This window comes from Equus przewalskii, chromosome 29 (assembly GCF_037783145.1).
Source record: "Equus przewalskii isolate Varuska chromosome 29, EquPr2, whole genome shotgun sequence".
In the NCBI taxonomy this organism is placed as follows: domain Eukaryota; kingdom Metazoa; phylum Chordata; class Mammalia; order Perissodactyla; family Equidae; genus Equus; species Equus przewalskii.
Window position 1 is genome coordinate 35,010,987 of NC_091859.1, and position 26,290 is coordinate 35,037,276.

The window sequence follows — 26,290 nt, forward strand, 5'->3', positions numbered from 1 at the left end:
AGAGTCAAGACTCATCAGAATGTCAGAACGTTCTGAACTTGGGGGAGAGGAGGACTGGATCCAAACGCCCAGCAGGGATGAGTGACATCTTAGTCATGGAACTGTCAGCGGATGTGAAACGAGCCACTCAGATGTGGGGGATGCTGCTAAGAAGACAGGAAGGTTCAAACCAGGACACGGGGAGGGGCTCCAGCGAGAACACGGCAGCCGCTCTGCTCTGGAGGCTGCACCATTTGGGGTGGCCTTCCTCTCTGCCTTTCCCTCCGACCCCAGCAGGGACGAGTTGGTGAGGTTGATTCATCCCACGGGATGAATCGTAAGGAGCAGCCTTTGGCTCAGGCACTGATCTTGGGTCCAGCCAACCATAGACAGGGTGGCCAGCTTCCGGAAAGCCAATATCCCCTGAGGCCTTGCTCACGCTGTGTGCTGAGTGCTGTTCATGGAGCTTCACAGGTTAGCTCATTGAATCCTCGTAACAACCGCCTGAGCTAGGTACCATTATTATTCCCAATTTAGAAATGGGGAAACTGAAGTCAGAGAGGTTAAGTGACTTTCCTAAGGTCACCCATCTAGCAAGCCACAAAGCTCAGGCTGGCATCCTTGTCTGGGAGCCTGTGCCCCTTAACCACCTCTGTCCTGTCCCACTTTCAAGTCGAATTCAGAGCCCTATTGTCACTTGAAAGCTGCTCTTCCCAGAAGGGGACAGCAGGGGGCAGTGTAACCAGCAGGCATTTGAAGCTTGGCCCTCCCCCAGGGTAACCACCACCCCAGAAAACATCCAAGGAATGTTCGGTTTTATCCTCTAAATGGGGAATTCATGCAAAAAACTATGAAGAGTGCCAGTCTGTGATTACAAGCAGGACTGTTGAACCAACATTCCATGTTTTGTTAAGCCTCTTGCGCCCACCTCCCCAAACAGAAGCCCCCTCTAGGCCAAGGACCACCTCTGACGTCTTCATCTCTGTGTTTCAATGTCTGACACATAGTCAGCGCTCAACAAACAGCCATGACGCTGAATGATGGTTGGCGGGAGGGAGGGGTCCGGATTCAGTTTCCAGAGGTGGGCGTACCCCTCCCCACCCGCCAGTGTTCTGCCACTCAAACGTGGGTGTCCTCCTCCAGACAAAGCCCAGACACAGGCAGGGACACCTGGGTGTGATAGGGTGGCACCTGTCAGCTCTATTTAAGGGCCTTGGAACCTGCCACCTGGTTCTTGGCTGTGTCCTTCACCAGTGAGGTTGTTGCTTCAGGTGGGGACATTTTAGGTGCTTGCTGAGGGGACACTGGTGGCCAGGGACGGGGGGGGGGGTGCCTCTAAGGAAAGAGGTGGGGAGACTGGCTCAGCAAAGCCTCCCCTCCCCTCTGGGAACAAAGGTGCTGGCCCAGCCTCCCCGACACCTCCAGGGCCCCAGCCCCCAGGGCAACTCTCAGACCCCAGAATGATCCAAGTAGCAAATCTGACTGGTCACTCCCTGTCTACAGCCCTTAATAAAAAGATACAGAAGCACCCCTGGCTCCAGTTTCGTTTTAGCAAACAATGGCTGAGGGCTGCCGAAGCACCTGGAGTGCCACTGACCTTTCAAGACCAGTTCATATCCCACTTCATTCATTCATTCACTCATTCATTCAATGTATTAAGTGCCAGGGACTACCCTAGGTGTTCCACAGACATTAGAGAATTTAATCTTCACTGCACAACCATGCTCTCGGGTAGCATTATATTATAATTCCCATTTCGCCAAAGGGGAAACTGAGCCTCAGAGAGGAAGTTGCTCCAGATCACACTGGTGAGTTCTCAGCAGCTGTGACCCCGCCAAGGGGCAAGGCTTCTTGGAGAGCAGAGCCTCGGGAGCTAACAGAAGCTTCCCCCAGCACATGGCCAGGCTGCCCAGGGTGCGGGCCTGTGTGTGTGACACGGGATCAATGAGGGGAGCCTCAGACCCCGCCCCCAATCCAGGCCCAGGACCGCAACATGGAGAAGGAGAGGAAGCTGCGGGGGTCAGCTTCCCCTTCAGCCCTTGTCCCCCCCCCCCCCACACCCTCCCAGCGTGTGCCCACGATGTCAGTCCCACCTCCCAGTTATCCGGCTCAGAAGGGGGACCGCAGACCAATCCCGCCTCTCCCTCCCGAATGACAGATGGAAAACAGACCTCTCCCCATACTTCACCCTATAAAAGCCAGGTTGAAACCCCAGTTCTCCTGACTTTGCCCCAGTGCCCTCTCCACGCTTCCTCCCTAGAAATGTTTCCGGGGGTGCTGACAATGGCGGGGTGCAGAGAAGGGGCCTTGCTGGTGGAAACGCACTGGGAACCCACCCGGAGCTCGTGCCATCCCTTCACTTCTGTGTCCCCATCTGTCAAATGGGGACAGTAACACCAACCTCACAGGGCTGCTGAGAGCGCCAGTGAACAACAAAGACCCACGAAGCCTGGGGAATAGAGAAGGTGCCGAGCCAACCTTAACCCCACCACATTGTCCTTGAAGAACGTCTGTGGGGAGAGAACCCAACTCCCCTGGTCCCGCCCTCCCACACTAAGGGCAGAACGGAAGAATATTGGAAAACAGATACAGGTAAATGGCACGGGAATTCCAGGAGGGAAAAGCTCCTTCCCATATGGGCTGTGTGATAGCCCAGACTGGACAAAGGGAAAGCAGTAATGTGGAGAACAAATGGGGGGTTGCTGATTTGGGGCATCGCTCACTATCTTCCCAGTGACCGCGAACTTGACCTTCCCCAAACACGCAGTCATTTGATCAAACGGCTTTTTCAAGAACGCCGGGTTTGTGGGCCTCCCGGGACAGGCAAAGCGAGTGGGGCTGGGGACGGCAGATCGCTGACACCCGCGGACCCTGCCCCCGGCCGCACGAGCCCCGGCGGCGCGGACTACAGCTCCCGGCATGCCCGGCGCGCGGTCCCTGCCCGCCTCCCGCCGCTGGAGCGCGGAGGATGCAGACGCCGGGGCGAGCGATGAGGATGGAGGCCGGGGAGGCTGCGCCGCCGCCGGGGCCGGGCGGCCGCGCCGGGGGCGGCTGGGGCAAGTGGGTGCGGCTCAACGTGGGGGGCACGGTGTTCCTGACTACGCGGCAGACGCTGTGCCGGGAGCAGAAGTCCTTCCTCAGCCGCCTGTGCCAGGGGGAAGAGCTGCAGTCGGACCGGGTGAGGCCCGCGGGGTGGGCGGCGGGGGTCCGCGGCGCGCAGGCATCGGGGCCGGCTGGCCGCTCCTGCCCGCCGCGCTGGGAACCCCGCTGGTTTTTCCCGAGAGCCGGAGACGGGAAGAACTGGCCGGAGGAGAGGAGGAGGAAGTGGATGGGAGAGTGAGGGATGTGCCCATTGCCGTGGCAACGGGGCAACGCCAGGCCGCGGCCATTTGGAGCTTCTGAGCTCTGCCCTGGGCTGCCAGCCTAGGAGGCTGGGGATGGGGACTTTTCCTAACTCTGGGGCTGTGCAGACGGACAGACGGGTAGGGCCTTCCCTCCTTCCCAAATGGGACTCGCGCTCTGGGGAAGGAGTTGCTGAGGCTGCTTCTCTCCGCCCTCCGGGGTGTGGGTGGCCTAGGGGTGCAGGGAGCTGGGTGGAGAAGCCCCCCGGGTGCCTTCTGAGCTGGGCTTCATCAGGCAGGAGCGCTGGCCTGGTGGGCATTTCTGGGCTCCCATGCCCTCTCGGCGGCAAACTGCCCGCATGACCTTGAGGGACCCTCCCCTGCTCCAGGCGCAGCCTCCTGTCTGTAACCAGAGGAGGCTGGTCTGGAGATGACCTCTAAGGGCCACTCTCCCCCGTCCCCTGACCCTCTGATGCTGTGACCTTGGGCAAGTCCCCTCACCTCTTGATGTCTCCGTTCTCCCTGTGGAGCTGCGCTGATGCCCGCCTGCAGGCTGAGGGTGTCCAATGAGAGAGCGGCTCCTCTGCAAACTTGTAAACATCCCCAGAATGACTGGGGATCTGGTGGAGACAGTGTAAGGCTGGCTTCAGACCTCTAAGAGGGAAAATCACTAAGTCCTCCTCTGGGTCAGGTGCCACTCAGACCTCACTGGATGCTCACAATGACCCCTAGTTATGGGAGAGAGGAGTGAGGCTCAGAGAGGCCAAATCACTGGCCCACAGCCACACAGTCAGGAAAAGGCAGAGGCAGGATTGGAACCTAGGTGTATCTGACCCCAAAGCCTTTTGCTCCATCATGCCACTTTGTTCCAGGGAAGACTGACTCTCTGCTCGCTCGCCGCCTCCCTCCAATCCTTCACCGGCCTGAAGTGAGGGGCTGTCTGCAGGTCGGGTGGGGGGGGGAGGCCTTACTCTCCTCTCTCTGCTTGTGCCCTCGCCTCCGCAGGATGAGACCGGGGCCTACCTCATTGACCGCGACCCCACCTACTTCGGACCCATCCTGAACTTCCTCCGTCACGGCAAGCTGGTGCTGGACAAGGACATGGCTGAGGAGGGTGAGTCAGTCCAGGGGGTTGGCCGGGGCCCGCTTCCTAGCCCTGCCCTCGGCAGCCTGCCAGGGCCTTCCTTCCGAGGAGGACCAAAGCCGTTTCTCCCAGGAGGGAGGGACATTTTCTTTCTTCCATGTTTCCTGCCTCTTCACCCCTAACAGGGCTGAATCCCCAAACCTCTGCTGGGGCTCGGCCCAGGGCCTCTGCCAAGCTGACCGGCCGAGCTTTCTCTGCGTGCTGTGGGGGAGGCGATGGAAACACACAGGCCGAGGATGGAGGGAGCCAGTGAGGCTGGCAGCCTCCGTTGTGGGCAGGGATGCCCTTCCTCCTGGGAAGCCAGGTGTGAATGGGGTGGAGATGACCCGGGGAGAGGTGTGGCGCTCTTTCTCTGGGTGATCCAGTGGCTCAGATGCCTGGCAAGGGCTTGCAGGCTGCAGGCGGGTGGAGCCGACGGCTCTTCCCCAAAGCTGGCGTCCTCTGCAGCACCACGCTGGTCGTGGGTGGAGGCGGGGAGGAGGGAGCCCGCTCCCCAGCCAGGATTTGGTCTCTCCTAGGCCTGGGTGGCTGAGGCCCTGTAGATGCCCACTGCCGGGCCCAGCAGACAGTGGGGAAGCTGTGCCTGGGAGAATGGCCTCTTGGCAGAGCCCCAGCCAGGGGCACGGACTATAGTCAGAGGCAGGTTAACTCTCCCTTGGGGCAGAAGGGTGTGGCTCTGGGTCAGCTGACCCAGCCAGGCCAGCTTGGACCTGTCACTTCTCCTTCCTGAGGCTCCACTTGTGTATATAAAGTGGGAGCGGTGATCTGCATTGGGGAGAACATGTTTGGAGACAACAGATGTCATAAGTCCAGGCGCTTGTACCCCGTGGGTGTCTAGCACAGCCCAACCCAACTCACTTGGGCCCACGGTCTCCCCTCCTGACCCCCGTAGGACACAGTGATCTAGAGGCCAAGTGGCTCCCCAGCCGGCCAGCGCTTCCACATCAGAGCCCACTGTAGGCAGCGGCTCTGCAGAGCCCGTGGCTTCCCTGGCAGCCCCTCGGGAGCACAGAACCGTGGGTGTGGCCTGGGCCTGGGCGCCAGCCCCTGGGGAGTGGAGGTGAACGTTCCGGCTGCGTCACAGCTGACACCTGTTTACAGGTTCTAGGGCTCTCAAAGTCCTGCCACTCCCAGCACCTTCAGACAGGGCGAGGGCCCCATCCAGGAGGCCAGGGTATCTGTGAGGGGACTTCCTAGCTGTGTGACACTGAGAAAGCCACTTACCCCTCTGTGCCCGCATCTGTGAAATGGGGTGACAGTAGCACCCGCCTTGCTGAGTTGCTGTGAGGATACAAGGGTCTGACACAAGCATGTCACGTGGTGCAGCGCGTGGCACCGGGGACTGGTGAGGCGATGTTAGTTGTCTGTCCTCTGCAGGGCCCCACAAGGAGCGCTCAGGCAGCAACACTGGCCAACTGCCTCCTCTGTGTCAGGGGCTGTGTGCGCACTGTGGAGAGCAGAGTAGATCAGACACAGGCCCTGTCCCCAGGGAGCCCAGAGGCCAATCATGGAAAAGACCAGAAGGGTCCCTACCCTGCAGGAGTTCAGGGAAGTCTAGGCCTGCGGCTGTTCTACTTCTCTGGAGTGGTGACCCAGTCTCTAAGCCTCTCTGTCCCCTTAACTGTATGGGGACAATAATGCCTGCTTCCCCACTGTCCCCCGGGGCTTGTGATGAGCACATGAGGGGCTTTGCAAACTGTACGGTGCTGCAATCGGGGAGATGCACACACACAAGGATCATGCATTTCTGAAGTAGAGGAGCTTGAGTTTGAATCCCAGCGCTCCCGCTTTCTGGTTGTGTGGCCTTGGACAAGCTGCTTCTCTTTCCAGGCCTCAGTTTCCCCATTTGTTCAATTGGGGCGATGAAAGTACCTATTTCTAGTTCTGAGAATTAACTCAATAAAGAATATAAAATGCCTGGCAGAGTGCCTGGCACTTGGCATGTGCTTCCTAAATGGGAGCATGTGATGGGGGCCAGCTGAGGCCCTTCTCGTTGTGGCGTTCTAGGGTCCAGTGCCAACAAGCCTGCTGCCTCTTGATAGTGCTACGGCAGCCGCCCAGATCAGGGGGCTGGCAGGCGTCCCTGGGTCACCACGCGCAGCACAGCAGAGATGTAGGGCTGGCCGAGTGGCGGCATCTCGCCCCTTCCACAGAGAGTGTGGGATCCAGGGCAGGAAATGTTCCCTCTTGCTTGACCCCTGAACTCACAGGTGCTCATCACTCTCGTGTGACTGGAGCAGGAGGTAGGTTCGGAGGCAGAGGGGACAAAAGGAGAACAGGGCATGGGGGCAGAGCAGTGACCTGGAGCTCCTCTCTCTGTCTCCCCCAGGGGTCCTGGAGGAGGCGGAGTTCTACAACATTGGCCCGCTGATCCGCATCATCAAAGACCGGATGGAAGAGAAGGACTACACCGTCACGCAGGTCTGGAGCTGCCGGGCAGCATCCAGGGCCGGGCAGGGCCCAGGGCCAGAGCAGGGCGTGGTCAGGAGGGGGAGGCAGGGAGAGAGGGAGGGGGAGAGGTGGAGCTAGTGTTTTCCTCGGGGAGGCTGAGCCAGCCTGTAAGGGGAGGGGTGGTTGTCCAGCTCCCAGACTGCCCAGCAGCGCGCCAGACTGGGAGACGGATGCTGGGTTCTGTCCCTGTCTTGGCTCTGTTCGCTGTGTGACCTTGGGCCAATCATGCCCCCTCTGGACCTTGATTTCCTCTTGTAGAACACAGAAGCGCTGAGAACTGCCCACGCTTCCCTTCCTCACAGGCAAAGCGGGGTCAGGGTGGAGGTTCGGGGCCCTGCGGGGGTCAGTGCAGTACGGGACTAGGAAACTGTCCGCTTCGTGGGATCAGGTGGTCCCCTGGTGGGACAGGCCATGGGACCTGGCATTTCTGAGCCCAGACCTGGGCCTAAGGGAGCAGTCAGCAGGAGAAGCTGGAGAGACTCTATGCCCACCCTGGGGAGACGTGGGAGGTGGGGGACAGGTGGTGAGCACCATCTCCCAGGCCCCTTGTCTCCTGGAGGGCCTGCCTCAGTTAATGACCCAGAATGTCCCCCAGGCCCCTCCTTCCTTCCCTCTTGTATCACCCGTGTTTCAGTTCTGGCTCTGCCGCTCTGTAGCTGGGTGACCTGGGGCATGTAACTGACACTCTCTGAGCTCCTGTGAAAATCCCACAACTCAGAGGGCTTTTGGAAGGATTAAGTGAGAGCGCACATGTCGAGTGCCTGGCACATAGTAGGTAGTCAGAACACAGCTCTGTTTTCCCAACCTGGCCCCCTCCCCTCCTCTCCTTCCAGGGGTGTATGGTGGTGGAGGGGGAGAAGGAGCTGGGGGGACAGCGGGTGCTCCTGGGTGCCTGTCGCTCCCGCGGGTGCCTCCACGTGACCCCTCTGCCTGCAGGTCCCGCCCAAGCACGTGTACCGCGTGCTGCAGTGCCAGGAGGAGGAGCTCACGCAGATGGTCTCCACCATGTCTGACGGCTGGCGCTTCGAGCAGGTAGCCAGGAGCACGAGGCCACACCGGCCCGCCAGCCTCCAGGGCCCTCCCTCCCTGCAGCCTCAGCTTGGGTTCCCCCGGCAGCCCACTCAGGGGTCTTCTTAAGTCAAACTAAACAAGATCAGGACAGGCCACACTGGCAGCAGATCGACCAAGAAGGAGAGGGGACAGAAGCCCCCCGTTGGCACGGGCGGCTCCGGGCATCCTCCTGGGTGGGAGTTCTCATGGCAACCGGGTGATGGTCTACACGGCAGTATGAGTGCGTCTCTGGCCCCCGAGTGACAGCTCCGGTGCAAGGAGACCAGATCCACACAGGTGCGCACGGTCCACTGTGGGTCAACACCTCTTGTAACAATTCCATGGGCATAGCTTCCAGGGTCCCCACAAGGGACGTGCCCAGTTGCAAGCGTTGCCACGTTCCGGGAAGCCCAGAGCGGTGATTTCCCATGAGGGTTCTATAGTGACCGAAACTTCCTTCTGCTCCAGATGCAGTTTACCAATCAGGAGAATCTTTTTTTTTAATGCTTTTTTTTTTTGGGTGAGGAAAATTGGCCCTGAGCTAACATCTGTTGCCAATCTTCCTTTTTGTTTTTCTCCCAAAGCTCCAGCACATAGTTGTATATCCTAGCTGTAGGTCATTCTAGTTCCTCTATGTAGGAAACCGCCACAGCATGGCTTGATAAGCAGTGTGTAAGTCCACACCCAGGATCTGAACCTGTGAACCCCGGGCTGCCAAAGCAGAACGCGGGAACTTAACCACTCGGCCACCAGGCCGGCCCCAGGAGAAATTTTTATTGTAAGCGGGGTTGCCCAGTAATACAGCAGACGTCCCACCTCTCTTGGGTTTCCAGAGGAACCAGGCCAGCAGGGTAACCCGAGGTCAGACTGCCCTTAGAGGAGAAGGGTTTTGTTAGCCCTGTATCCACACCCACCCACAAGCTCCCTGGCAGGTGGAGGTGCAGAGGGAGAAGGCCGGGGCCCCCCCAGGATGGCCGGGCAGTCTGGAGGAACAAGTCCAGTCCAGGAGCCTCACCACTGATGTGCTGGGAGAGCTTGAGCAAGTCACGTCTCGTCTCTGGGCCTCAGTTTGCTCATCTGTGGCGTGGGCCAAAAGTACTTCCTTTGCAGGGCTGTGGTGAAGATTAGAAGGGCCACTGAGAAAGCCCCCAGCCCAGGGCAGGACTCTAGACATTGGAGCTAGCTAGCATCATGCAAATTATTGGAAGGATTTGAGTCTACAAGACCCTAGAGAGGACTTGGGATCCCAGATTCTGACCCCTGTCCCCCTCTTCCTGGCTGTGGGACTTCCAGCAGGTCACCACCTCGCCAGGCCTTGTCCGCCAAAGGGGCTGATGTTTCTCTCTGCCTGCTGGATGAGGGTCCCCGGGGCTGGAGACCCGTCATGGGCACGGCCTTTATCTGCCAGAAGGGGCCTTGTGGGTGTGGTTATTCTAGAGACCCCAGAGCAAAGGTGGGGCTACTCTTGAGAGCCTACGCCAATGCCATGGGTTGTCAGGAGCCAAACAAGCAGGTCGGGGGCCACAGGTCACTTGCCCTGTGGCCTCAGAAATGGGCAGCCTACCCTACCTCTGCTTCCAAGAGTGAAGAGAATATTCTATGAGGCTCCACCATGGCAGCCGCACCCTGCAGCCTGGTTCTGGGGCTGCTTCAGCCACATCTGGAACGGAGAGGGCGGCCTGCCCATTATAGGCCTCTGCCTGCTTTTAGAAAGTGGCCTGTTAGGGCTGGGGCTGGGGTGGGGGAGGAGCAGCAATGACACTGCCGGCTAGTCCCGCAGACAGACCAGAGGCATAGGTGGGGGCAGGCGAGGAGATTGAGTGTCGGCCTGGCCCCAGGTGTCCTATGGAAACCCAGGGAGGGGCCTGCACGGAACAGCAACATCAGGACATGTTGGCATTGTGTCGAGTGCCACTGTCCACCCCCCTCCCCACTGCCCCCATCCCGACCTGGCATCTTTGTCCCCATGCTCCACCCCTCCAGCTGGTGAACATCGGCTCCTCCTACAACTACGGCGGCGAGGACCAGGCCGAGTTCCTGTGCGTGGTGTCCAAGGAGCTCTACAGCGCCCCACACGGGCTGAGTTCTGAGTCCAGCCGCAAAACCAAGGTGAGCCCCCAAGCTCAGCCTCCCCCACTCTCCCTCCCCTCCCCGCCCCCGACCCCGCCATTCCTGCTGCTTCTCTCTCCCTCCTGCTGCACACGCATAACCCCCGGTCACAGCCGATGCCATCCATCCCATGCCACTCACGGTCCCGTCTGCTCATGCCGGTACCCAGGCCCAGGCTGGGGAGCAGTGAGACCGGACCATCCCGAGGACGCAGCGGAGTGGACGTAGATGCCACTTGAATGGTGGCCACGTGGTGGCCACGGGGGGACGTGGCATGAGGGGGAGTGCACTGAACTAGGGGTCTGGGTGTGGTGGGCCATGCTCTGTGGGCCCTTGGACAAGTCCCATGTCCTCTCCATGGTGTTGTCAAGCTTGGAACTGCTGGGATCCAAATGGCCAGTTTACTTCCTGGGGGCGAGTGAATGTCCCCGCTAGCCTGTTAATCCTGTCCATGTCCCGGGCCCCTCCTCGGGCACTCTGCAGGAGAGGGGCCAGGAACCCTCTGGGGTCGGCCTGTGTTTCTGCCCTGGCCTTAGAGGCAGCATCAGCTGGCTGTGGGGAGGGGGCCGAGTGGCGGTCCTGCCACCCTAGACCCAGAGCTGGTTAGAAGCCTCGAGGGCCTCTGGTAGGGCCGGTGGGGCAGGCAGGAAGCCAGGCTGGGAAGAAGGGAGACCATTCCTTCTGGGGGCCTGTCCCTGTGCAGTGGAGACTTACAAACTCCGGCTCCCTGTCTGTCTCCCTCTCCTGTGACTTCCCCTGCCCACCACACCCCCATCGGGGACAGTGGCTGGCGATGCCTTTAAGGATGCTGCTCCTGCCTCTTTCAGCCAAATTCTCGGGACCTGGGCTGCCAGAGCCTGTTGCTGGCACCCCAGATCTCTATGGTGTCTGCCCTGGGCCCTCCCTGGTCTCATTTCTGCTCTGGGTCAGGCCTCCTAAAATGAGGCCTTCCCAGGTGCCCCTCAAGGATACCCCAGCCAAACACCTCCCCCCCCGTTCCTCTTCCACCCCTCAGCCAGCCTTGCTCCATGTCACAGCAGCCAGACTGATCCATGAGCATCCCCAGCAGGGTCCCGTCCTTTGCTGGTTTCTCCAGTCCCTTCCCAGGGGACTGGACAAGATGGCCCAGCCTCTTTGGCTATAGCCCTCCCCTCTCCTTGAGGTCCCCCTTCATCTTGCCCACCCGCCCGCCTGCCCTGAGATGGGGGCCCATGGGGACAGCCGCCAGCAGGCCTGGCCCCCTCGTTAGTTCTCCACTCTTTCTTCCCTGGGTCCGCCGGCTGGTTCACAGAGCACGGAGGAGCAGCTGGAGGAGCAGCAGCAGGAGGAGGAGGTGGAGGTGGAGGTGGAACAGGTGCAGGTGGAGGCAGGTACACAGGAGAAAGGGGCAGCCACCCCCGAGGAGAATGATTGCTCATAACAGCTGGAGCTGCAGAACCTGGGGGGCCGGGGACTGGGGGGACGGGCCCACCAGGGTTAGCTCAGCCGGTGCCTGGCGCCTCACCCGCATAACCATCCCTTCTCTCACTTTTTCTTTGCAGCCCAGTCATCTCAGGATCCCGCTAACCTTTTCTCCCTCCCACCACCGCCTCCTCCTCCGCTTCCCGCTGGAGGTCCTGCCTCATCTTCATCTACCTCTTCTTCCTCCTGGATCTCATCTGCACCCTGCCTCTTCCCTCTCTGCTCCTGTCCCGGTTTTCTCTCTGCCTGCTCACACCTCCATCCCGGGGCTGCCCTGGTCCCAGCCTCCCGCGCCCTCCACCCAGGTGCCCTGGTCCTGCATCCCGGAGCATCCTGCCTGCTGTCTCCCGCACCCCTTCCGGCACCTCCCGCCTCCCGGCCCAGGGACGAGGGACGCAGCTGTCCCTCCTCCGTGCCTGCCAACCCCACCGGGCACCTCTGAGGCTGCCGCCCGACCCGGCGCCTCACCTCCTCGCTGCCTCCTCACGTTTCCTCCTTACAGGCTCCCGTCTGCACCCCTCAGACCTGAGGCTGCCCTGCAGGGAGGGCTTCTCCTCGGCCCTCGCCCTCCCCCAGAGCTTCGGTCCCTGGTCTGTGGCTGGGCAGAGCTGGAGGGTGGGGCGGGAGCCAGGAGGGTGCTCATCTCTCCTTCCTTGGACTGGAGCTGAATTTCCGGCTGATTCCCTCTCCTCACCAAAGTTTCTCAGCCTGTCTTGGCCTTGGGTGTGAGGCTCTGAGAGGAGCAAGTTCCGGGGGCAGAAACTCTTCCCACCTGCCCCTCAGCACCAGAGCCAGGCTGGGGACGACGGGAGGGAAACTGAAGCCAGACGCCCTGGCCTCACCCCTGCACGTCCAGAGCTCCTGCATCACAGCCTCACGGCACTAGGTTCCCTGGTTCTGGGGGTGGATTCCCTTGGCCTAAAAGGAGTCAGCCAGAGCTGGCTGAAGATCACGGTGTGGCAGAAAAAGCACTGGCCTGTTGCCCACAAGCCCCCACTCAATCTTATCCACCTGCTGTGTGACCTTGGGCAAGTCACTGTCCCTCTCTGGGCAACAGTTGCCTCTCAAATGAGGACAGACAGCTGCTCTCTGTGACCTTTTGCCTGAGACAGCAGTGATCTGCCTCTCTTGGCCTTGACCCCCTGACCAGAGTCTTGCCAGAATCTGGCCCTTAAGCGGCCACCTCCCAGCCCAGGATGGGGCGTGGGGCTCCCAGACCGGCGAGCTGGGTCCCCTCCTGCTCCCTCTTCTCGGCTCTGAATCCACCTTCTCTGGGCCTCCCAGAAGGGACCCTGTGACTCACCTACCTCTTTCTCTCTCCCTCTCTCCCCTCCCTCCCTCCATTTCAATCTCCTCTCTGCCCTCCTCCTGGCCCTGCACCACCCCCTCCTCACTTGCCCCACCCTCTCCCCCCCCCCCCCCCCCCGTGTTCTGACCGCCCCCACCCCATCCCCCTGCCCTCCCATTTTATTTTCTAGCTGTTACAAGCCAGAGGCACCCGGATGTGAGGCCCCAGATCACCTCCAGGGAGTTGGGGTTCCCATCTGAAATTCGTTATTTTTGTACCACGGGCTGGGCCCCCGGCCCAAGGTGGAGGAAGCGCTCTCCCCGCTGCCACCTCTGTCTACACCTGCAGGGCTGTGATTTACCCCTGAGGTGGGCCCTGGGACCCCTGGGCAGAGCCGCCTGCCAGTGGCCAAAGCGTGGCGCTGTCCAGCTGTGTCTCCCAGGCCCCTGCATCCCTTCCCCCGGGGCCTCCAGCTGCATGGCAGATAGGCTGCCTCCAGGCCCAGTCACATTACCTCCCGGAGCCTCAGTCTCCCCGTCTGTCCAGTGGGTTCCCTCTTCCCGCCCCGCCTACCTCACAGGGTTGTTGTGAGGTTGCAAAGAGGAGTGGGGTCCCAGAAAGCCCTTGGGGAGCAGGGCGCCAGACACAGGGTGGCCCCCGTCACCCTGCCCTGGGAGGGGGATGGCCCTCCTTAGCCCTCGATGGAGGTTCAGGTATTGGTGAGGGATGGAGGGGTGGGACTCAGCCTTCACCTTGACTGCTCCCCCCCTTCTGTCCTGCGGGATGCGGGTGAGGAATGTCTTGGCCAGGAGGGGGCAGGCAGTGGCTCAGCAGGGCCAGTGGGGCCACCTAGGAACTTGTGATAAGGGAAAGGGGGACACTCCTCCCTCTGCCCAGGGGAGAGCCTGGGGCGCAGGGGCGGAGCGAGGGGCCCTTCCCGCGTCTGTGACTTCCCCGGGCTGGGTTCTTGCTCCTCAGCTGTGTCCGACCCACCACATAATAAAACCTGAAGGAACAGCCCCCCGCTGCCTCCCTCTCCTTCTCTGGGCCACTGTTGGGGACAGGGCTAAACTCAAGGTCGGGGAGACGACTCAAAGGTAATGGGGCTTTTTCCTAAAGCTAGGGGGCCCTGTCCTGTTGTCACTCTCCTGTGTATGCTGGGGGCAGGTGACCACGGCTGGATCCGTGGCCCAGTGGCCAGACACTGACGACACCAACTCCGCCTTGTTGGGGGAAGTTGGCAAGTGCCTGCCCCTCTCTGGGCCTCAGTTTCCTCATCTATAACGTGAGAGGTTGGACCAGGTGACTTGTAAGGCCCAGCCCCCTGGAGTCAGGCAGACCCCTCCCTCTAGGTGGCCCTAGCCAGCTGGGGTCTCTGAGGGCTAGGAAATTGGGCTCCCGGAATCAGGAGACCAGGTCCTCCAAGCCTGGTTCCCTGTCCCCCCACTTCCCAGCCTCACTGCACCATCCAGTGGCGCTCTGCTCACGGCCCAAGGCGGCCTGTGCTCCATCCTGATCCCCCAGGATGCCCCCTCTTCCCGCCATGACACCTGTTGGTCACCTCCACCCCTCCCTGCTGGTCCACCGTCTGCCCCAAGGCCCAGGAAGTACAAACACCCAGGCTCCCGCTCCAGCCAGCTTCCTCCACCTCCCTCGCCCGCCCTGCTGAGTTTCTACCTTGTTCCCTCCGCCCCCAGCAACTCAGCACTGCTGGGACGTTCCTGCAAAGCACGACCCCCTAGGACCAGGCCCTCCCGCCCCCCTCAGTCTGGGGGCCCTCGCCAGCCACTTCCCCTCGGGACTGAAGCTGACCTCACTTTGTGTTCAGCTCAGCTTGCAGAGTCACCAGGGGGCTTGTTAAAGGAACAGACTACCCATCCCCCCCCCCACACACACACAACTCTGACAAATGAAGGCTGGAGCAGGGCTGTGAATCTGCATTTCAGCAAAGCCCCCATCACTGTGTTCTACTCGCCCCTCTGAGGACTGTGAGGGCCACTGGGGTGCAATGCTTTAACATCCCACCCCCACCCAAAGGTGCCCCCACAGCATCTGCTCCATATCCACCAGCAGGCAGGCCCCTGCGGGTGGGGAGTGTGCTCCCTGGGCTCGGCTCCCCCACTGCCTGCCAGAGGCTGCTCCCTCCACCCGCGGACTGAGTAGCTGAAACCCCCGAGTCTAGGTCCCCTCTGAGGCTCCCCTTTCCTTCTCACAGCTGGGCTTCAAGAAAGACTTGTCCACACCTAGCTCCTCCACCACTGCGCCCAGAGGGCACCAGCCGCCTAGGGTCCTCCCCGACCAGCCCCACTTGGCCCCAGCCTCCATTGGAAGTCTGCACCCCTCTCAGATCCCGTCCAGCCTGTGGCGACGCCCATCAGCTCCCACTCTGGGCCCCCATGTCTGAGGTGTCTGAATCTCCCCTGCTCAGCCTTCCCAGACTGCCTTCCATGGTTGGGGGCTCCAAAACCCCTCCTCCAAGCCTGCCTTGCAAGCTCTGCCCGCCTCCTGGACATCTCCCTCCCAGAGGCACCCCAAGCACACGCACGACACCTGCTCAGAGCCCTTCCCTCCCCGCATGCACCAGGACAGGCAAGGGGTCCCCCACCAGCCCAGCTGCTCAGGCCAGAACCCCCAGGAGTGGACCGGGGTGACTCCTCCTCACCCACCCCCATCCACTGAGGCACCTGGAGGGCAGTGAGGGTCCTTCCACCCTGAACAAACCCCCAGTCTGTCCCCACTGCCCCGCTCGGTCCAGCACCCTTCCCTCCCCCCATCCTGTCCTCTGCAGCAGCCTTCGAAGCAGCCTCCCCGTCTTCCGCCCCCTCCGCACTGGTGCCAGTGGGGGTTCTAAAATGTGAGTCCCCTCCCGTGTCACTCCTCTGCTATAGAGCCTTCTGTGGCTCCCCAGAGCACTCAGGGTCTAGCCCTTGGCTCAACTCCAAGCTCTTTGTCTTCTGATCTCAGCTGCCCCGCGAATTCCTCTTCAGTCCTCCCCTCTCCATCTCTGTTCTAACTAAACAGACGGCTTACTGTTCCCTCATATGCTATGTTGTTTGGGGACTTCATGCCTTTGCACATGCTGTTCTCCTGCCTGGAATGCCCTTCCCCACCTTGGCCACCTTTGAACCCCAACTCAAGTCTCACCTCCTCCAGGCAGCCTTCCCTGTCTTCCTGAGTTACAGGCTACCCCAAAGCCCCTTCATGCTGGATCGTCAGTCCCCTCCAGGGGTCAGGAGCCAAGTTCTGTGCCTCTCTGTGGCCCCAGCACCATTCTTGGCACATCGAAGAGCCTATGAGCTGCGTGCTGAATAAAAGACTCAGAGCATGCGGAGGGAGTGTCGTGGTGGAGGGGAAGCGGGGGACTGGGAACCAGAAGGCAGGGCTTCCGCGCAGACCCCACTCCTAACCCCTGGTGCCATCGCCAGGGCATCTCTGCCCTCTCTCCGCCTCAGTTTCCTCCCCAGCTTCCGGAAAGAGCCCATCACTTGTCCCATCCCTCACTGTGACCTGAGGGCCACCAAACCATCGCCTTCCTGGGGTTGCCCCTGGGACCTGGGCAGCTGCCCTGGAGGCCACCCCTGTCCCCCGCTCCCCACACCCTGAGCCCACCTTGGCCTTCTGGACACTTGGCGAGCAGGCTGAGCAGGAAGCAGAGGCTGCTCAGTCCGGGGCGTGGGGCTGGTGCCCGGGACCCCACGAACACCCCAGAACAGGGCCTTTGGTCAGCTGGCTTTATTCCACAGGCAGCTGGGCGAGAGCAGGCAGTGAAGGCCCAAGCAGGGTGGGCAGGGGGCGAGGGGCAGGTAGGGGTGGGGCGGGACCCTGGCCCAGGCTCCCCCACCCTTTGGCTTACGGTGGCAGCTGGCCCACTTGGTTGTCTCCAGGGCTCTGAGGGCCCCTCCCCGCGGGCTCCTTCCATGCCTGCCCCTCACGTCAGGCAGGGCTCACGGGATGGAATCTGCTCCGGAGCCGATGCTGCCCAGGGCGGGCAGCTGTGCTCAGACACTCCTGCTGGGACCTAGAAGCTGGATTATCACCCCTGAACTATTACCCCCTAAAGTCAGCAATGGACGAAGGGGATGGAGGAGAGAGAATCGATCGGGAGGTAACAGGGCTGAATGGGAGGCCCCCAGCTTGGCCTGGTGACCGTCCCAGGCCCTCAGGGGAAGTCTTGACCACCAGCTGCTGGCCCTCCTCTCTCCGGTGCCCTCCATGGGGCAGATGTCTGGGAGCAGGTTATGGGAGGGGATGCTTGCTCCTGCCTCCACAGGGCCCTGCCGCCCCCAGAATACGTGCTCCCCCGCCTGGTGCTTGCCCTGAGATCTCTGAGTCCAAGAGCGGGGCCCAGCTCTGCAGGGGGCAGTCCTCAGGTCAGCACCTGCTGGATCCAGCCAATTACCCCCGTGATGCGGGTGTAGACGCCGAAGTAGTTGGGCCGGCCGCAGCCCAGGCCCCAGCTGACCAGCCCTGCCAGGAACCAGCGGCCACTGGGCTCCCTGCACACCAGCGGCCCACCGGAGTCACCCTGAAGCGGGGAGAGGAGAGACAGGACCACATCAGGGTGAGGGCACCCCCTTCCAGGCAGGGGTCCTGACTGCTGGAGATCTTCTGAGTGACAGCAAGAAAGTCACAGCTCCTTTTGAAGCTGCTGCTTCCCCACAGCTGATAAATGGAGAGAGCTCAAACCAGCCCAGCCTGGCCTCCAGTGGGTCCTGGCTGCTGTGGGACCTTGGATGTGTGCCCCATGCCCCACCCACCTCCGCCTCCCACTGTGCGCTCCTTCTAGTCCTCTCTGCTGTGTGACCTTGCGAGGAACAGAACCGAGTCTGAGAACGGGTCTCTTCTGATCCACGGCCTGCGAGCCGGGGCACGTCCCTCCCCCTCCCCGAGCCTCAGTGTCCTCGTCTGTAAAGTGGGAACAGCCATCCCCACCTGGCTGGGAGGTGATGTGCAGGCTGACGCGAGCAGAGGGCCAGGCCCCCGGAGGTGTGAGCATCGCCCGCTCGCCCTCCCCGCACCCCCCACAGGCTCACCTGGCAGGCGTCCTTCTTGCCCTTGCGGTAGCCAGCACACAGCATGCGGGGCGTCACCCGGTAGCGGTAGGCCTCGCTGCACAGGTCCTGCGGGATCAGCTGCACGTCCACCTTCTGTAGACCATTGCTGGTGGGGCCTGCCCGGTGGGGTCGGGGGCAAAGGGCAGAGGTGAGAAGATCTGAGGCGGCCCAGGAGGTCTCCCCTTCCTTCTGTTATGCCCCTTGCCACCCAGGAGCCCCCCTCCATCTCTCCTGCTCTGCCCACCTGTGCCGCTCAGCTTCACTGACACTGTTCTGGCTCCTTCTCTGCTCATGCGGACAGAGCCCCCCACAAAGCCATTCTGCAGTAGTGTTCTCCTCCAGCTTCTCCCCCTTCCCTCCTCCTGCCTGAGGCCTCTTGGCCACCTCCCCTCTGCTCTGTGACAGCCCCGTCGGGGGGGCGGTCCAGAGCACACATCTGACCCCTCCACTCTCTCCCTAAACTCATCAGTGTCTCCCCACTGTCCAGCCCAGTGCTTCTCCAGAAGGCTGCGTGTTGAGCCCCCGGGGAGCTTCAGCATGTGCCGTGCCTGGTCCCACCAGAGATCTGGTCTGTTCGGCTGGGAGGGGACGGCACTGCTTTTCTCGAGGCCCCCCCGATGGTTTAAAGTGCAGAATGAGAAGCGGACTCCTGACTCCAGATCCTCAGGGTGGCCTGCGAGGCCCTGCCCATCCTCACGCAGAGCCCCTTGCCCTGGCTCCCCTGGTGCTGGTGTCCTCGGGCTCCCTGGGTTGTCATCTGTGCCCTTACCAGGAACACCTTTCCCCTCCACGGGATGCTGCGGACATCTCCAAGCCTTGCCTTAGCCCACCCCTCCCCTGGAACCCTCTTGACCCGCCTGGGTGGGCACCTCCTTCGGGCTGCCATCCCCTGCACCTCCCCATCCATGTCAGTTCTTAGGACTGTCTGTCTCCCCTAGAATGTTCTCTTTCCATCTCTGTATCCCCTTTGCCCAATTTGATGCCTGGCCTAGAGTAGGTGCTCATAAATGTGTCGCTGAATGAATGAATGAATGGATGAGTGAGTGAACCATTACTTGCTTTACCTCTATTCTCCATCCTGCTCTTGGACAAGTCACTCTGCCCCCGAGCCTCAGTTTCCCCATCTTCACATTATCTCCACAGTCCTGCCTGCCCCAGATTGTGAAACACTGTACAGAGTTTTAAAGCCGCCACCATGAAGGGTGCAGGGCGTGGCTACAGTTAGGCCAGCCCAGCCTGTGTTCACAGGACTGAGACGAGGCCTCTAGAGACGGGTCAGTTTAGGTGGGAAGGGGAGAAACTCCCCATTTCTGAGAGGCTGAAGCAGGAACAGCAGGGGCTCTGGGGCCAGGGAGTCCTGGGTTCCAGTCTCTGCTCTAACTCTCTCTGGCTGTGTGACTTTGAGCAACTGCTAAATGTCTCTGAGCCTCAGTTTCCCCATCCATACAATGAGGCCATAATGCCCACTCCTAGGATTATTGGGTGGGTTAAATGAAGTCATGTTCTCCCAAAACCCAACCTCGAGGTAGCAGTGTTAATAATTAAGAGCCTCACACACACACACACACACGCTGTCCAAGGAGCAGAGGGTTAGAGCTTGCTTCTGGGCTGTGGGGTCCCTGGCCGGCCCCTTCACCCCACACACATCCCCCCACATAAGCTCCCATGACCTCGGTTCTCCTTAAATGCCAGTCCAGAAGGAAGGGAAGGGCCAGGAGGCAGAGGCCCACAGCCATAGTCAAAGTGGTTTTCTTTTGTGAGATCCAGCCCAATTTAATCCCAGGACTAGAGGGCCTGGGGGGTGGAGCCCCGGGGCCCCTTGCTGTGCATGCCGCCCCCCAGGCCCGGATGTTGCAGGAGGCAGCCTGCACCCATCTCCCCGCTCACCGCCCTCGCGCAGGGCGCCCCAGCCCGTGATCCAGCAGTGCAGGCCAGGCTCGAAGAAGTGGGAGCGCGCAGGCAGGCAGACGGGGTGCACGGCGGCCGAGCGCACCACCGGGTGGTCGAGCTGCAGCAGGGCCACGTCGTAGTCGTGGCTGTCCTCCTCGTGGTACGGGTGCAGGACCAGGCGGCTCACCTTGAAGGATACCTCGCCCGGCCAGCGTGAGCTCTGCCACACCTTGCCCAGGAACACCGTCCACAGCGCCGGGGAGGCCATGCTGGGGGCCGGGAGGGTGTCCTCGCTCAGCAGCTGCCTCTCCCATCCCAGACCCTTAGGCTAACCAGCTTCCCCACCTGGGACACCGTCCTCCACCCCCATCCCTTCCCTGCTCTGGTGGGGGTTACAGTGTTCGCCCTGGAGTGTGCCTGACCCCCAGCTTCATCCCTCCCCAGAGATGTGTCTGCCTCTCCAGGCCTCAGTTTCCTCATCTGTGAAATGGGAGTAGCATCTTACATCCATACGTTCCTGGGGAAATTCAGTAAGTCTGTGGATGTAAAAACCTTAGCACAGCACCAGCACCAGACAACATTTCCCTCCTTTTCATCTGTGCACTTTATGGACAGCGTGCCGTGTGCTCGCTGAGGCTTGTTGGTCCTCACCGGGAGGGGGTGGGAGTCGAGCGGGAGGAATCGGCAGAGACTGGGCAGCACAGACCCCTGGATGCCAGGTCAGCGTCCAGGTCTGTCTTTACCTTGTGGGCAGTGGGGACCCAGGGATGGAGTGAAAGGCTGAGGTGGTCAGACTGTACCCAGGAAGTGCACCCGGGCACCCAGGCAGAGGCTGCAAAAGGGAGCTGGGCTCTGTGCTGCCCCGGGTGACCCAGGGCGACAGGGGCACTGGGGACGGGCAGTGGCCGAGGGCTATCTGGAGCACTGAGAGGATTCGCTGCCTGGCTCTGGATGTCAGGGGAGGAGGAGGGGGCGCCCCAGGGGCTCCTGGCCTTTGGCTGGGGACTGTGTAGGCCCAGAGTGGAGGAGGAGATGTGGGGAGAGGAGTCCAGGGCTGACCGCGCTGGGGGTGGGGTCTGGGGGCCCAGAAGATCGGGCTGGGGGTGCAGATGGGGAGGATGTCTGTGGGGCTGGGTGAGATGTCCCCTCTTAGAGGCTTCCCAGGCCCCACCCCCCAGGTCACAGGCACACCTAGGGGATGACGGGGTCATGGCCTATGACCAGGTCAGGCAGTTCTGCTCCGTGCTGTACCCCAGTGTCCAGCATAGCCCCTGGCACGTAGCAGGAGCACAACAAATATTGCTGAATGGGTAGGTGAATGAATGAGTGAGTGAATGAATGAATGAATCACTGACTCGGCTTAAAGCAAGATACCAAAAGTAAAGCACAGAGAGGTTGAGCAACCAGTCCAGGCGGAGCCAGGACTGAACCCAAGCGTCGGAACAGCCAGTCTGGGGGCCTCTCACCACCCTTCCCTCTGTCAGCTTAGACCTGGGACACTGTACCTCCCTGCCACGGCCTTTCCTCCCCACTGCCATGGTCTCGGTCCCCATTCCCTGCCTCACCTGTCCTCCTGGAAGCAGTGGGCAGCGGTTATCACCCAGCGGTCAGCGATAAGGGCTCCCCCACAGATGTGGCGGCCCCGAACCTGGAGGCTGGCCTGCCACGGCCACTCCCCCTCCGATGACACAGCCCCACCCACGATGCGGCCAGAGGGGCCCTGGAGGCCACAGTCTAGGGGCAGGGGCAGGGATGGACAGAGGGAGAGGGGCAGGAGCAAGGCCAGTGAGAAACAGAGACAGAGAGAGCACAGAGTAGAGGAAGAGCACAGGAAAGAGACAGGGGGAGATGGGGAAAGAGAAGGAAGGAGAGGGGAGGAAGAGATGAGGGGGCAGAGGTGGGACAGAGATGGACAGAGACAAACAGACGGACAAACGGTGAGATCTCCCTCCAGCTTCCCGGTGTGGGCACCTCCCTCCCACCCACACTCTAGGGTCCAGCAGGTGCAGGGTCTTCTGCCCACCCCACGCTGTCAGAGCCCTCGGCAGCTGGGCAGGGCAGGCTCACCACAGTGCTGCTCGTCCGAGCCGTCCCTGCAATCGGGCTGCCCATCACACTGTGGGTTGGGTTTCTTCACGCAGCTGCGGTCCTCACACTGGAAGGTGAATGTCCCACAAGGCACCCCTGGGATAGGGCAGGGCACAGAGGGTGGGTCCCTGAGCCTGAGAGAGCCTCCAAAACAAGCCTCAGGGAAGATGGACCAAGGAAGAGGCCAGGAGGTGGGTGGGGAGGGGTCTCTTGACCACACTGAAGGGGCCCCTGGGGCTCCTTTAGGGTCCCCTAAAGTCAGGCCATGCCTCTCCCCACCCCCTGCCCCCTCAGACTGGTCTGTTGAGATGAGGCTGTCTCCCCTCTCAGACTGGGTCTCCTGACCACAGGGTCATGCCTCCCCCCCCCCAGGTTGGTAACTGAAGGCAAAACTGTGCCTCCCCTTTCAGACTAGGCTCCCAAGAGCAGGGCTGTGTCTCTCCCGTCAGACTAAGGTTCCCACTTAGACTGGCAGACCTGCAGGCCCTGGCCCCGCCGGCTGCCCACCTGCTCCTCACTGTCTTCACCGTGAAGAACTTTCTGTTCCACCACCTGCTCTTCGCCTGGTCTCCATTCCTCCTGCCTATTTAAATTTACCTCTCTTCAAGGTCCAGTTCAGAGCCTGCCTCCTCTAGGAAGCTTTCCTGCCTGATCTCCTCCCTGCCCTCTGGTCCTCCCAAACTACTGGACATGATGCCCAGAAGGCTTTGGGCCAGGAACTCATGTCTTCCTACTAACAGATAATCCCCAGAGGGTAGGGACCACATCTCGGGCGTCTTTTATTCCCACTTCCTAACTCTGTCTGCCTGTCACTGGGGAATCTACAAGCATTGGTTGGTTGGTCATTCGGAAGGATGACGGATGGATGGATAAAACAATGGACATAGACGGGAGATTGGGCAGACCAACGAATGGGTGGATTGATGGTCCTGTAGGGAGACTGACAAACAGCTAGAAGGAGGGATAAATGAGTGGATGCAAGGACCAATGGACAAACAGGTAGTTAGAGAGGTCGGTGAATGGATGCATGCATACCTGCATTCATGGATGGAGGATGGAACAATGGACACACAGACAGCTAGTTGGGTAAACCAATAAATGGGTAGGTTGGCAGTTCAGTGGAAAGGGAGGTGGGTGATTGGACAGGCTGATGGATGGATGAATGAGTGGATGTATGAATCAGTGGACAGACAGGGTGGTTGGAGAGACAAGACGATGGAAGGATGGACGGATGGACGGATGGACGGATGGATGGATGGACGGACGGATTGACATATAGGTGTACATACAGATGGGCTGGTGTTTGGACAAGAGGGCAGAAACTTTTGCAAAGAAGCACACAGAAGAGCTGGACTATCTGAGCCCATTCTTTGGTTTTCCCCTAGCTACCTGGTCATACCCGGTCCTACCTTCCTGGCACTGCTCTTCGTCACTCCCATTGAGACAGTCAGGCTGCTGGTCACAGACCCTGGACAGTGAGACGCATGTGCTGTCCTCTTGGCACTGGAATGTGGCTCTGCACACTGTGTGGGGACACAGAGAGGGGGCAGGTGGGAGGAAGCCAGAGGAACCAGGCTGGGACTTGGAGCGCCTGTGGAACATGTATTATACCACTCGTCACAACCACAAATGTCTTTCTCAGCTACTTTACACCTGAGTTTCACAGCAATCCTCTGAGATACCCCATTTCATTGGTGGAAACAGAAATAAAGTGATTTGTCCAAGGTCACCTGGGTGAGCCAGAACCTGAAGCCAGAGGTTCTGGTTCCAGATACGAGGCACCTTCCTGAGCAGGAAGGCAGGGTCATCCCAGAGGCGGCCTACCTCCCTCCCCTCCTGCTTCTCTCCCCATATATTTAAAACTTTGATGGAATGGCAGAAGGGGGAGGCGTGGGGAGATCAGACCAGAATAGCCAGCCCTGATGGTGACTCTGGAGCCAGCAGCCAGGATCCAGAGGGAGAGGTATTATTCCAAGAGAGCCCTGGCTTGGGGACCACCAGGACCCGGAGCCCCTTTGCCAGGGCTGGGCAGTGGACAGCACAATTCCAGTGGGAGTTGGCACCTCCTGTCTGAAGACCTGAGGTAGATGAGTGAGCCCCACTCAAGGGAGGGAAATAAAGGGTTCTGTCCTTGCTTAACAGTTGCCCTTCCAGGTCCTACCCTCATCCTTATTGGATGTTCCCTCCAGGACAGCCGGCCAGGACAGAAGCCTGGGAGGAGATGGCCTGATGAGGAGAAGGTCTCCTGACTCCCAGCTTGTCCCTGCCACTGCCGCATGGGTGGCCCTGGGGAGGCCACTTTCCCACTCTGGGCTTCCAGCTTGCCATCTCAGTGCAGGGAGAGCCCCACTTCCTGGAGGCTAATGACGAGAACTGCACGTGGAGGGGCTCTAGTCAAAGGGTGGGCTCTGCTCAGAGCAGAGAAGGAGAGACAGAGGAGGCACGGGCCAGGCGGGCCGCTCACCGCAGTTTCGCTCGTCCAGGCCGTTGGGGCAGTCCTTGACGCCGTCGCAGGCGGGCACACAGAGGCCGTTCACAGAGCAGAGGAACTCTCCAGGGCAGGCTGGACAGGGAGGATGCCATTAGGACATGCGCCATCATGAAAATGCATGCAGACGAGCCCTCCCCCCGTGTGCTCACACGTGAACCCACATGTACACGCACACATCTGTATACATGGTCTGTGTGGGCATACGTGTCCAGGCATGTGCACGCAGCACACGCACAGGTGTGTATACCCATGGAACACACATGACTGCCTTGTACATGTGGACACACACAAAGCTGCATACATCTGTGCCCGTGCTCATATGTACATGCACACACACACACACTCCTTTTGTGCAGCGTCTGGGTGCTTCCAGGGATGGCAAAGAGGCAGGGAGGGGCTGCGGGGCTCTGGGGTGCCGCCCTGCCCCTGGCCTGCCCGCACTCACGGTCCGACTGGTTGTACAGGCTGTAGTGCACCTGCACGCCGGGCCCAGTGAGGGAGATCTGGGAGGTGAAGTTGATGGTGACACCGGCAGTGGCCACCACTGGGATCCTCTCGGCGTAGGGCTGCAGGGTACGCAGGCCACACAGCCTAGGGGTGAGCAGAGACAAACTCAGCGCGACACAGGCTGGCCCAAGGGAAGGGATAGTGCACAGACAGGGCAAGGACAGCGCAGCCGGAGAGGAAGGGAGAGACACACCCCCACCTCCTCTGTCTTGATTTCTCCCTTGGGTGACTGCTCACCCCCAGAGTCATCTTCTAGAAAGCAGCCTGGCTATGTCACTGCCCTGCCCCAAAACCTTCAATGGCTCCCCACTGCCTGCAGGATAAAATTCAAAGTCTGGATTCGAGTGGCAGTCACCTAGGAGCTGTGAGATTCTAGCAAGTCAGAGTCCTCCGCTGAGCCTCAGTTTCCTCCCTTATAAAATAAGGGAGCACCTCATGTCTGTTGACTTGACAAAAGCCTTCAATGTGTCAGCAGCGGCAAAGTCCTTGATGGGTCTCCTCTCTGTAGACAGAGAGGACAGTCCCCTTGTGCTCGGTGTAGGGTGAGAAGGCAACCGTGCCCCATTCAGGCACTGTCCCTCCCACTGAGAAGCCTCCACAGCCCTGGTGGTGTCCCTGTGACTCTCTGGGCATGAGGGAGGCCCCAGTCCTACTCCCAGGACCAGTAGCGCAGTGCTGATGGGCAGCACCTTCTCCGTGTACAGCCACACCCGGGGGGGCTATCCCCCAACCACGGGAGCATCCCCCTACCCTGGGAGCATCCCACAACCATGGGAGCATCCCACAACCATGGGAGTGCCTCCCAACCAAGGGAGCACCCCCCAACCATGGGAGCATCACCCAACCATGGGAGCATTCCTCAACCAAGGGAGCATTCCCCAACCATGGGCACATCCCCCAACCCTGGGAACATCCTCCAACCATGGGAGCACCCCACAACCATGGGACACCCCCCCCACCAAGGGAGCATCCCCCAACCGTGGGAGCATCCCGCAACTGTGGGAGCATCCCCCAACCCTGGGAGCATCCCCCAACCATGGGAGCATCCCCCAACTGTGGGAGCACCCTCACATCCCTGCTGGACTCCTCCTCCCCTGATGCTCTTGTTCCCACAGAGCAGGTAGGAGAAGCCCCACAGAGAGGCAGACTTCTCCCCAGAGACCAGGTAGGAATCCTCCCATCTCCAGGGTCAGTGTCACGTGGGGCTCATCCCACAAGGTGTCTGGTCATCCGTCACCTCACAGAGGAAGTGGGCATGCATGCTTTCACAGAGCGGGAGCAATCACTCCCCCAGAGTGGGGACCCTCCTCAGAAAGCAGCGGGGGTTCCCTCCCTTCCCAGGTGGGACACCATCACAGAACAGATGGGTGGGTCCATCAGCTTGTAGGAATGCCCCCCACAGGGAAGGGAGTACCCCCACAGACCAAACAGGAATGC

At 60.7% G+C, this 26,290-nt stretch overlaps 2 protein-coding genes and 1 long non-coding RNA gene across 6 annotated transcripts in view; 1 reads left to right on the top strand and 2 right to left on the bottom strand.

Annotated features, from left to right (window-relative positions):
- The first annotated feature begins 1,662 nt into the window (after positions 1–1,662).
- Positions 1,663–13,843, top strand: KCTD17 (potassium channel tetramerization domain containing 17). 4 transcript variants are annotated; one of them, XM_070600316.1, is made up of 7 exons: positions 1,663–3,157; positions 4,326–4,434; positions 6,794–6,885; positions 7,852–7,947; positions 9,949–10,074; positions 11,366–11,444; positions 11,616–13,843. In XM_070600316.1, exons 1-7 carry the CDS (start codon positions 2,948–2,950, stop codon positions 11,975–11,977), a joined length of 1,074 nt encoding a protein of 357 aa, XP_070456417.1. In that variant the 5' UTR covers positions 1,663–2,947; the 3' UTR covers positions 11,978–13,843. The 4 variants fall into 4 exon arrangements, with proteins under 4 accessions (XP_070456417.1, XP_070456416.1, XP_070456418.1 ...); XM_070600315.1 differs by having other exon boundaries at positions 13,014–13,843; XM_070600318.1 differs by lacking the exon at positions 1,663–3,157 and adding an exon at positions 3,324–3,461 and having other exon boundaries at positions 13,014–13,843.
- LOC103542655 (uncharacterized) lies at positions 8,720–9,106 on the bottom strand. Its single transcript, XR_542746.2, has 2 exons — positions 8,981–9,106; positions 8,720–8,837 (listed from the first exon to the last, which is right to left on the bottom strand). It is a non-coding gene; the product is annotated as an uncharacterized lncRNA (long non-coding RNA).
- A 2,697-nt stretch (positions 13,844–16,540) lies between the features above and the next one.
- The window catches only part of TMPRSS6 (transmembrane serine protease 6), a 39,320-nt gene continuing 29,570 nt past the window's right edge, over positions 16,541–26,290 (bottom strand). The window contains exons 11-18 of the mRNA XM_070600314.1: positions 24,792–24,937; positions 24,320–24,418; positions 23,265–23,378; positions 21,835–21,951; positions 21,333–21,501; positions 19,765–20,036; positions 17,857–17,993; positions 16,541–17,348 (exon numbers count right to left, since the gene is read on the bottom strand). Of these exons, the coding sequence (XP_070456415.1) occupies positions 17,190–17,348; positions 17,857–17,993; positions 19,765–20,036; positions 21,333–21,501; positions 21,835–21,951; positions 23,265–23,378; positions 24,320–24,418; positions 24,792–24,937 (1,213 nt within the window). The 3' untranslated portion in view covers positions 16,541–17,189. The remainder of the gene's footprint in view (positions 17,349–17,856; positions 17,994–19,764; positions 20,037–21,332; positions 21,502–21,834; positions 21,952–23,264; positions 23,379–24,319; positions 24,419–24,791; positions 24,938–26,290) is intronic.

What these genes read in the sequence shown, in the direction of transcription:
- KCTD17 (XM_070600315.1), top strand. Translation starts at nt 2,948, where the DNA reads ATGCAGACGCCGGGGCGAGCGATGAGGATGGAGGCCGGGGAGGCTGCG. An exon ending in AGGACTACACCGTCACGCAG is followed by an intron (nt 6,886 to 7,851) that starts GTCTGGAGCTGC and finishes CTCTGCCTGCAG; the next exon opens with GTCCCGCCCAAGCACGTGTA. An exon ending in ACAGGTGCAGGTGGAGGCAG is followed by an intron (nt 11,445 to 13,013) that starts GTACACAGGAGA and finishes TTTATTTTCTAG; the next exon opens with CTGTTACAAGCCAGAGGCAC.